The sequence below is a fragment of the Sesamum indicum genome, linkage group LG3, assembly GCF_000512975.1.
Source record: "Sesamum indicum cultivar Zhongzhi No. 13 linkage group LG3, S_indicum_v1.0, whole genome shotgun sequence".
In the NCBI taxonomy this organism is placed as follows: domain Eukaryota; kingdom Viridiplantae; phylum Streptophyta; class Magnoliopsida; order Lamiales; family Pedaliaceae; genus Sesamum; species Sesamum indicum.
In genome coordinates, this window is record NC_026147.1 from 11,849,747 (window position 1) to 11,860,642 (window position 10,896).

A 10,896-nucleotide genomic window follows, 5' to 3' on the forward strand; every position below is an offset into this window, starting at 1 on the left:
ATAATCTAAAACTTAAAGTTAAAGGAATTATTAAGTATAGAAATACAAAAGTTTATTGAATATAAAAATGCATTTAAGTTTTTATACTAACTAATTACCTAAAAGAATAAGTGAGTCTTTTGGATAAAACTAAAATATAATAGAGTTATCTAAATTTAAATAAAAAATAACAAATAATTTCACGATGTGGCAAAATAAAATCTAAAAGAGACTGCCATAAGATAACATTGTGTACTTCAAAATAAATAAAAAAAAATTATAAAAATTTTAAATTTTAAAATTGAATGAGTAATTCACAAATAGTTCAAAATTCAAAGTTATGATGATCCGTATTTATAAATTTGAAAAAGATATTATTAGGTATCAAATGAAATTTAGATTATACTAATAAGTAACTATCTAAAATAAATTTGTGAATCTTTATGATATAGATATAAATACACTTCTCTAAATCTAAATAAAAAAATAAGTAAGATAAAATTAAAAGAAATTATCTGTAGCACCCTAACGACATTACGACTATGTCCATCCTAAATATCATACTTAAAATAATCCTATATATATATAAATACACACATAATCTAGAGACAATATACACACATAATCCCAATGTTATAACTACACAATCAACCCATAAGATTATATATATGTATATATAATATATATGCACGTATCAAACTCCACAAAGTAAACTATCATAAGTAGTTTCCACACTGTCCACATTTTTAATTCCTCTTTATACATTCAAAATGTAATATATTTTTTTAACTGACGTACGAGGAGAAAACTGCATACTGGCTCTACCTGACTGAATGCACAACTTGGACCTAGTTCTCTTGAGTAGATACAGCAAAATCTACACTTGAAAAATATTAGCGGAGGAATGCGCCTACAACTCAGTAAGCAAATAACTGGCACTATCTTTACATGTACATCAAATGTAGTCCGGATAAAACAAGATGAGCAATATACGTAAAGTATAATCATTTTAGTTTCAACACGAGTAAAATTTATCTAATACGCAGTCAACTCATAACAAAACAACCAATTAAACCCATCCTTTCCTGGTTTGCTTACCAGAATGTGATATAGTGTTTTTCTCCACCAACTCAACCTCACCGTTCATTATATAAGTGAATCCCCTTGACACGCCGCATAGGCTCATCAATCTCATTTCTATCATAGCTCTTTTCGTATCACATTATAACTCTTTTCACATCGCATCATAGCTCTTTTTTTTTTTTTTCTCCATTTTGCCACATAGGCTATTAAACAACATCAAAGGGTATTCACATTACAGTTATATTCAATTTCCATCACTCTTTAGTTTCCACATATCATCGTTCTTATAAGCAACCAGTAATGCAAAACCGTATATTAAAATATTTTCATTTACAAGTATAAAAAAGACACCATTTAGCCAATGTGATACTTCAATGCACTTTCTCATTTCACTTTCACAGCATAGTCACTTAAATTGAATAATCAACCGCCTATATGATTTCATATAAATCAGTTTCAGCACGAGTCACAAACATATATAAAAGTAATACCACAAAGAAAGGAAACATATATGGATAATACTAATTATTTACTTACCTCGATCTTACAACGCTTTACCAGCAAATAATGAGTTGTTCAATACTCTGTTGTATCCCCGAATCCAATAATTATATTGCATATAATTAATATATTGAGAATAACATAATTTTAAAATATAATATTTAATATTATTCGTATAGTTTCTGATTATCCTTTGATATTTTATTTCTATTGAAATATAAATTTTCGTTCCATTTCTCCTGATGAATAATTAGACAATCTAAGCTTTCTAAAGATATTTATAATTTATCAATTAATTCGTAAAAACTTATTTTATTAAACCCCTTATCTGCTTATAGGTACAATTCTTAACAACAATTATAACTTAACTCATTTCAAAAACCTCTCTGCTCCTGGGAAAGCCAAACAATCGTAAGACAACCAGTAAGAAGTCTCATCCACTGTATCATACGCCTTTCACAAGTCCACCTCTACTGCACAACGTGGTGGCAGGCGTTGTTGCTTATAACCTGTAAATAAATCTTGTGCTAGCAAACTATTATTCTCAATCGATCTACCCGACACAAACGCATTCTATGAGGGACTAATCAAAGCATCCAATACCACACGCAACCATTGTACTATAATTTTCGTAATCACCTTGTATAGTACATTACAACAGGAAATAGGTCGAAATTCAGCCACAGTAGACAGATTGTGTACCTTAGGAATGAGGGCAAGTATAGTGGCATTAACTTATTATAGAAATTTGCCAGTACGAAAGAAGTTCAGGGTGGCTTGAATTACTTCCAGCCATACAACCGACCAAGCCGCTTTAAAGAACCCCAAGATACAGCTATCAGGGCTTATCCTCAGCAATATCGAAAACCGCCAACTTGACCTCCGCAAGGGTGATCGGTCAGATAAGTTCACTTGCCTCAGTAGGGGATAATATGTGATGTGCCCACAGCTGTAGGACCCTAGGTCAATAAATTCCGACCTCCTAGTTAGTTAGATTTAGCGGAGAGAAATGATTGAGCCAATTTAAAAAACAAAGAAGAATTTTTCGTCAATTTTTTAAATAGAAGAAGATTTTTAGCGAATCGTTAAAAAATTAAAAAATTTGTGCATATTTTTAGGCTTTTAGAAAAAACGGTTGAGCGATATCATTGTTAAATAATTTAAATGAATGAGTTAAATAAATGTAGTTATGATTCAAAGTATAGACCGTACTTTTTAACCGTTTAAGGTAGGCCCGTTCTCTTCCTCAGCAATGAGAAGACGACAAGAGCGGCTGTAGTGGTGGGGTGAGAAAGTGTCCACCACTCCAAAGAAGGCGATCTGAGCCGTCCAATGGCTGAGAATCTTCCAGAACACAGTGGTAGGAGATATCTTATTTGAGTCTGAATTATTATTATCAACTTTTCACGCGCACCAAGGGCTTATCAGTACATGGTCAGTTCAAAATCTACGGTCGATAGTGTCTTCTCCAATCTTAACCACAAACCCCAACGAATCATGGTGCATACACCGAATACATAATAAAACTTTTGCCCTCTCTTTTATATCCAAAACCCCTAGGACGGCGCTTCTACTCACTTCTCCACTCACAGATTCTCTCTCTCTAAGTCTAGGACCCTTGTTTTTCTCCACCGTCTTGAAAGAAATGGGTAATTTGCTTTTTATTTTAATTTTTGATTTTTGGTTTGGTTACTGCCTTTTGCTTTTGTGTCTAATTACTGATTTTTTTCCTCTGCTGCAGCCAAGATTAAGATCGGAATCAATGGTACTAGATCTGATCTCCACCCTTATGATTACGATACTTTTGGTGATGTGTAATGATTGTTGATTAGTTATGGAAAATTAAAATATTTACTGCTTGTTTGATGAAGGATTTGGAAGAATTGGACGATTGGTGGCTAGGGTGGCTCTGCAAAGAGACGATGTTGAGCTTGTTGCAGTCAATGATCCCTTCATCTCCGTTGACTACATGGTACTCTTATGATCCATTTTTGGCCGTTACTTGTTAGTTCTTTTCTGCCTTTTGTGAATGGTTTTTGCTTGCTTTTTTTTATGGTGTATGAGATGTACCTTTGAAATCTTAAACTGAAAAGTTGACACCTATGTGTTTATGTTTGTTGGCTAATGATTCGTGATCTCACTTTTCTCTAGTTAAAAAATTACGAATATAAGTTGGTTTTCTTGCACGTGTTTACAGTTTTTGTTTATAGTACTTGATGGAAACAGCTGTCTTTTGAAACGGGGTGTTATCAAGTTGCTTTATGCTCATGCTTACTGGTGTTATTTCTTTCTTCCAAAATGTAATAAAAGAGAACGATAAGTTTGAAATACCAGTAAGTTCTTAATCAAATGGGTTAAATGCAATTTACCCCTATGTGAACATTGGGGTATGCTTAAAAACCTTCTCTGGGGGAGAATACTCTGCGATCCTATGTAGAGTTATTTAATCTTGGTATTAACATTCTCTGTGAAGAATACTTATTTATTGTTTGTGTTGTGTTGCTATAGACCTACATGTTCAAGTATGACAGTGTTCACGGCCAGTGGAAGCACCATGAGCTGAAGGTTAAGGATGAGAAAACCCTTCTCTTTGGCGAGAAGCCTGTGGCTGTTTTCGGTTATAGGTACAACTTTTAGCTTTAACTAATCACAGCATTATATGTTTTCATGAATTGGCGTGATATATGATTTAAATGTTGACCTTTTCCACTTGGTTGGCAACAAAAGGAACCCAGAGGAGATTCCATGGGGAGAGACTGGTGCAGAATACATTGTGGAGTCAACTGGGGTTTTCACCGACAAGGACAAGGCTGCAGCACATCTGAAGGTTTGGCATCAGTGCATAATCAAGATATTGAAATTTTGCTTCTCTGTTGTTTGATTATTACTGCATCTACATTATTGTCTTCAATGAATGTTATTTTGTGTTCATAAGATAATTTTTCCCTGGAGGCTGGACTGTATTTTATCGACTGTATTTGAGTTGATTACATTTTTTTTGTTCAAACAGGAAAATTGTGGAGGTGTGAATTCTGTAATCATATTTTGTTGAGCCTTTTTTCTTTTGCATAGTGGAAGATATATTATTGCTTTAGATGGAGGACTTGTATTGTCTTTTTGGATGAGTGTTTTTTGGATGTTTATTTGCGGGAAATGGAAAATGTTATCTACATACTTCTGCTTGCCATTTATGGGTCATTTTCTTCTCCAAATGATGTAATAGTATGTTGCAAATTAGTAAAAGAGATACTACTGAGGCATTATGTATCAGAGGATAACTTCTTACACTTTCTTTGTCCATGCAACTGAATATTTTTTAACATAAGATGCAGAAAGTAAATTCAATTAATATGCAAAGTATACATTCGATTAAGTTCTGTTTGCTCCTATGTTCACTTATTAAACTCTTCTATTGCTGCATCACCAGGGTGGTGCAAAGAAGGTTGTTATTTCTGCACCAAGCAAGGATGCACCAATGTTTGTTGTTGGTGTAAATGAGAAGACTTATACACCAGATCTCAACATTGTTTCTAATGCTAGCTGTACCACAAACTGCCTTGCTCCTTTGGCAAAGGTGATCACTGGAGCTTATCATATCTTATTGTTTATGTTTTGAAATGTCTCTTATAGGTCTATATTGCTTCCACTTGCAGGTTATTAATGATAAGTTTGGTATTGTCGAGGGTCTTATGACCACAGTCCACTCTATTACTGGTAGGTGTAGTTCTATCTACTATCTCAAACTTAATCTTTGTGTCAATGTTGATTATGTGTTGTATTACTCAGCCACTCAAAAGACTGTTGATGGACCATCCGCCAAGGACTGGAGGGGTGGAAGAGCAGCTTCATTCAACATTATCCCCAGCAGTACCGGAGCAGCAAAGGTACTTAACCTTTTATAGGAAACTTGTGCAGTTCACTATGTCCTCTTTGTCCCCTGGAGTGCGATAGTCCTGATACAATGCCTGATATTCTGTTTGTCTTTACTTCCAAGGCTGTTGGCAAAGTTCTTCCTGCTCTGAATGGAAAATTGACTGGAATGGCTTTCCGTGTCCCAACGGTTGATGTATCTGTTGTTGATCTTACTGTAAGATTGGAGAAGGCGGCGTCTTATGAAGAAATTAAGGCAGCTATCAAGTACGGACAACATTTTCTATCAATTAATATACAGCTTTTAGCTTCTGGCACTTTATTTGTTCTGCTGGTTTTGTTATTTCATTTGAGAAGGTTTTATTGGATGCTAGCTGGAAGTGAACTTGGGAAATTTGATAATCTTTGGGCTTTTTTGGTAGGGCGGAGTCGGAGGGAAGCTTGAAAGGAATCTTAGGTTACACTGAAGACGATGTGGTATCCACCGACTTTGTGGGTGACAACAGGTGAGCTGATGTTGGGGCAGTGCATTATATACGTGTCTGGGCAGCATTGGCTGCTCATACAGTTGTTTTGGAGCTCATTGTCTGGGATGTTACTGCAATGACTTCGAATAAATTTATTGAAAGTAAATGCTAATAGAATTGGTTTGTTGGAATCAGGTCAAGTATTTTCGACGCCAAGGCAGGAATTGCTTTGAATGACAAGTTTGTTAAGATTGTTTCGTGGTATGACAATGAATGGGGTTACAGGTAATTCTGATGCATCTCTAATTCTAGGAAAATTGTGTCACTTTGCCAAGGTTCTTTGGCTGATTCAAAGTTTATTTTGCAGCTCACGTGTGATCGATTTGATCAAGCATATTGCCTCTGTTCAGTAATTTGGTGTGACCTGCAGTGCTCAAGACGTTGGAGCATTTGCTATTGTGGTTTTGTGAAACTCTAGTTAGAATAATGTGCACTCTGTGGGCGACTACTTATTAGAGTGTGGCTTGTTATCGGATTCGGATTTACATCTTATGGGACGTAGGCTACAGCCATGTTTTGAAGAGTTTTATGTGAACAATATTTTCAAATTCTCTTGTACTGATGTGTAATAATATTAGGTCTTGGTCTTTTTGGCCTTTCTTTGCCTAAGGTCAAATGCTTAAATTAAAAACTTGCTGCTGGTACATTCTTGACCCCTATATGGTCTGAAGAGGCAAAGTAAAACTTTTGGCCATTTGGGTTTCGGACTGGTCATGATTACAGCAAGTAGCAATCAGTGGGTCCTTAATGACTTTCCCCGTATCATATAGTGGGCATTGAGGTTGTTGGCTTGTCCCAAAATCCTTTATGACATTTGTATCATATCTCAACTACACTTGTGTGCTAGCTAGTCTCAAAGTGGGTATCGCAACAAGACAGCACTAAAATCAATTCAATTGACGGTCAGGATTACGATGGCAGGGTACGGTTGGGGGCAGGTTGGTGTTGCTGCCTTTTACCTCCTGTATTAGAGTAAAGATAATTGTGGGTGTGTTGAGGTGAAGGTAGTCCTTGAAGCTGCTATATCAGCCTATCATCCTAATAATAGAGTGGTTCTGTGTAGCTTTGAGGATTCCATTGGGTCCGGAATTGTAGTATGTTTATTGGGTGCTCGTATTGTCAGCGTGTTGCTTCCCACCTACTCATTAATAGCCAACCCATACAAAAGGAGTAGATGGGTCTTGGGTTTGGTCTGCCAATCTTTCTGTTTGAATGCTGGTAGTTGAACGTTCATGTCACTATTTACCCAACTAACGGGGTAGACTTTTGAGTCGAGTAGTGTGGGTTTGGATACTTTCGGTATTGAAATTTTAGGTATTTTCTGATTTGACTTCTAGGGGTTCGGGTGCCCAAAGATTGGGGCCAATTTTATGTATCCTTGTCTTATGTTGATGTAACCCATATTTTTTGGAAGTGCATCTTTTGAAAAATTAAGACAAACAGGTCCAGGACTCTGTTGAGTTCTACCTATTTGCCATTATCACATTATATTGGTAATTACTAATTAGGGTACCCAGGAGAAGTAACAGTTAAGCGATTAAATTTCATATTTTTGATATAGGGATAATTACATTCTCTTTTCTTAAGGTTGGGTATAATTATACATAAATCTTCTGTAGTTTGAGAAATTATATTTAACACTCTTGACGTTTGCTTAACAAATAAATTTTTCTGTTAATAAAAATTTATCGAATTTGTTGATATTAGTAAAAAGAAGAGGTACTTATATTCTTCTTTCTTGAGGTTTCGTACAATTACAGTAGGCTCTCATAGTTTGGCAAATTACATCCAGTATCCTGATGTTTGTTTTCATCTAATATGTAAGTCCTTTCATTAAAGTCTCTTCGTTAGTAAAAATTTATCGAATTTGCTGATATCAACGAAAGAACTAGAAAGAAATCCATCTGAACTCTCGATTGACTTATTGCCAGTTAAATATATTCTTTTACGATCAAATTACTCCAATATCTTTTAACGCGTTAATTCATGTAGGGTATATTTTCACCGTTATATGGGTACTTTAATCTGAAAAAAATTTATTTAATCTGCAACGATTTAGTAATAAGTCAACCAAGATAAATATTAAATTTTTTTTTTGTTAATATCAATAAATCTGGTGAATTTTGACTAAAGAAAATTTATTTGTTAGACGAAAGTAAATTTCAAAAGACCTAGATGTAATTTTTCAAACGACATGAAATTTCTGTATAATTATTCTAATTTAAGAAGATGAGAGTGTAATTATCCCTTAAATATAAAACAAAAAAAACTGATAGTAAGATCAAAGAATATCCAAATTAAGCACTATCAATTAGATGTATAAAAAATTAAACATTTGATGAGTTGATTTTACAACTGGGAGAAAGATTTTATGGAAGCGGGGAAGTTGCAAGTTTGGAAGAGGAGAATTTGTTGGGTACTTAGTCCACTATTTTATATATGTTTTCATCCAAACACAGGGAAATTTCTCATGAATCTTGATCTTGTTTAAACAATTCTCATTGTGATTGCTTGAAATATGAAATATTCTTAAAATGATTTAACATAATTTGCAAACTCGATTGAATTGGGACCTAACACGACGGTCTGCGTTTCCTATAAATAGAGATTCGGGTAAAAAAAATTTTAGATAAAGATGTCAAATTATAGGATTACGAAATCCAGCTTTATTACACTCGAGGCGAAACCAAAGCCTCCGAAAGAGGCGGCGAGAGCTGATTCGAAGAAGAAGCTCGAAGCTAACATCTTGAGAAAGCAAGGAGCTACCGGTTCAAGACCCGACTGAAAGTCTATTTGTAAGTCAAGAGAACCAATTGAGCCGAGCATTCCTGAGTTTATGAAGGAATGCAGTAAGGCTCTACTATCCCCTATGGACTATGAGCTATGAGTTCTGAGTTGACCTGTTGGTTTAGTAGATTTTTCAAGAGTTTTATCTCTTCTATAATAGTGCTCTCGATTGTCTTATAGCTTTATGATATTTTGAATTTAGAACCAATTCGTGCTCGAACTTCTTATTTATAATACGAAGCAATTTGTAGTCCTAATGAATGTATAAATAAAATATGATTTTAACATTTAGAGGCGAAGAAATGCATATATAAATTTACATAAAAATATTTTCTTAATTTTTCATTTTTTCATTTCACAACTTCCACATCTCTTTTTTTTTTCTTATTTTTTCATACTTTTTAATATTTCATTAATCTCATTAATATTTTAAAATAATAATATTTTCTAAAAATTTTAAATTGATTATTTTTATTTTTTTTAAAAAATTTCATTTCAAATTATTTCCCATCTTCGATGCATACGCGAAGCTATCCACTAACTCTCTCGCTAAAACCCATTTTCCCATAAACATTCCTTTTCTCTTTCTGCTAGTGGTCAAAATTCAAAATTTGATCACCAGAAAGCCCTAACGTATGCATTCGGAATGAGTTCTGTATATTTATGTAGGTGAAAGTTTTCAGTCAATTGATCATCACAAGTTAAGAAACGATGGCGACATCGGCGTTCAAATCAACGACCAAGAGGGCTTCTGTTGACGCCTCCAGTTCCGAGCATTCCGGGAGTGCCAGCAGCTCTCTCCGCCGCTCACGGAGTCTAAGCCGATTCTCCCGGCCCATCCAGGCCCAGCCGGACGATATACTACCGAACTACAACAAGAACGAGGCAAGGGAAAAGTTCGTGGACACTAAGAGGAGGCCGACGACGCAGTTCTCTGAGATCAGTTTGGATGATCTCGCGCTCGAGTTCTTCTCATCTTCTTCTTCGAGGAATGAGAATGGGAGCGACGGGGGAGTAGGGGATAGGAAGGAGCGAGAGGGGCGCTCGGTTTCTCGGCGTGGGGAAATAGGGCGGTGGGCGAGTGATACGGCTTCTTCGAGGAGGCGGGGGCGTTCGGTGTCGAGGAGCCGTGGAGATGTTTCTTTGAGTAGCTCCGTCTCCAGGACCAAAAATGTCAGTTTGTCTGATGCCGGTTCACGGAGGCGAAGGTCGCTATCGGTGGCTCGGTATCAACTTAGCGACTCTGAGGTGAGTTTGATTTCTCATTTGTTATTCTTTGGGAAACAATTGTGCTCGTATTACTTAGTGTGCAAAAGCACATCTAAGTGTTTGAGAGCATAGAAACACTGCAGCAAGAACTTACCTGATGGCAGTAAAAAGCAGTAAAAATTATATTTTAATATCGCAAATTCTTTTTAATAGATTTCATCATTTTTAATCGAAAAAACAAAGAATAGGAAATAGGAATAATTACTCTCGTCTTGGTGTAATTATACGTAGATCTCATATAGTTTGAAAAAATACATGCAGTATTCCTGAGGTTTGCTTTTGTCTAATAAATAAGTCCTTCTGTTAGTGAAATTTTTTCTTATTTGATGATATTAACAAAAAGATCAAGTAAAAATTCACATTTAACCTCAATTGGCTTATTACTGATTTATTGCATGTGAAATAAATCTTTGTATGATCAAATTATAATTATACATCTCCATATATTAATACATTTGAGGGGTTATATTTTCACTGTTATAAGGGTAGTTTAGTTAGGAAGAATTTGTTTGGTCTGCAATACTAACATAGTTCATATTAGTATCAACAAATTTGGTAAATTTTGACTAACAAAGAGATTTATTTGTTAAACAGAAGTTAACTTCAGGCTACTAGATGTAATTTTTACAAGGGATTTTACTTGTAATTATACCGAACCTCGGAGGAGAGGAGTGTAATTTTCCCTAGACCTAGAGAATATTATGCAAGATGAAAATTAATAAAATTTACACAAAAGGATTCAAAATATACTTTAGATTGTTAAATTACATTGGCCCTTAGGTTATAAAAACCATGAACTATGTTGTTGTATTTGAGACACATAGGATACTCCTCATGTCATGTTTGAAGCATATCCAACTCCCCCCCCCCCCCCCCCCAC

The 10,896-nt window shown here is 35.1% G+C and overlaps 2 protein-coding genes across 3 annotated transcripts in view; both read left to right on the forward strand.

The window, feature by feature from the left end:
- Nucleotides 3,072-6,736, forward strand: LOC105158078 (glyceraldehyde-3-phosphate dehydrogenase, cytosolic-like). Its single transcript, XM_011074704.2, has 12 exons — nt 3,072-3,212; nt 3,305-3,328; nt 3,435-3,535; nt 4,072-4,187; nt 4,291-4,390; nt 4,991-5,137; nt 5,217-5,277; nt 5,350-5,447; nt 5,558-5,700; nt 5,856-5,939; nt 6,096-6,185; nt 6,268-6,736. The coding sequence occupies exons 1-12, from the start codon at nt 3,209-3,211 to the stop codon at nt 6,311-6,313; spliced, it is 1,014 nt and encodes a 337-aa protein (XP_011073006.1). The 5' UTR covers nt 3,072-3,208; the 3' UTR covers nt 6,314-6,736.
- The window catches only part of LOC105158079 (serine-rich adhesin for platelets), an 8,617-nt gene continuing 6,999 nt past the window's right edge, over nt 9,279-10,896 (forward strand). For both annotated transcript variants that reach the window (XM_011074706.2, XM_011074705.2), the window contains exon 1: nt 9,279-9,995. In XM_011074706.2, the coding sequence (XP_011073008.1) occupies nt 9,459-9,995 (537 nt within the window). In that variant the 5' untranslated portion in view covers nt 9,279-9,458. The remainder of the gene's footprint in view (nt 9,996-10,896) is intronic.

Excerpts from the sequence above, each read along its gene's own strand:
- LOC105158078 (XM_011074704.2), top strand. Across the intron at positions 3,329-3,434 it reads GATTAAGATCGGAATCAATG|GATTTGGAAGAATTGGACGA; the intron begins GTACTAGATCTG and ends TGTTTGATGAAG. Across the intron at positions 5,940-6,095 it reads GACTTTGTGGGTGACAACAG|GTCAAGTATTTTCGACGCCA; the intron begins GTGAGCTGATGT and ends TGTTGGAATCAG.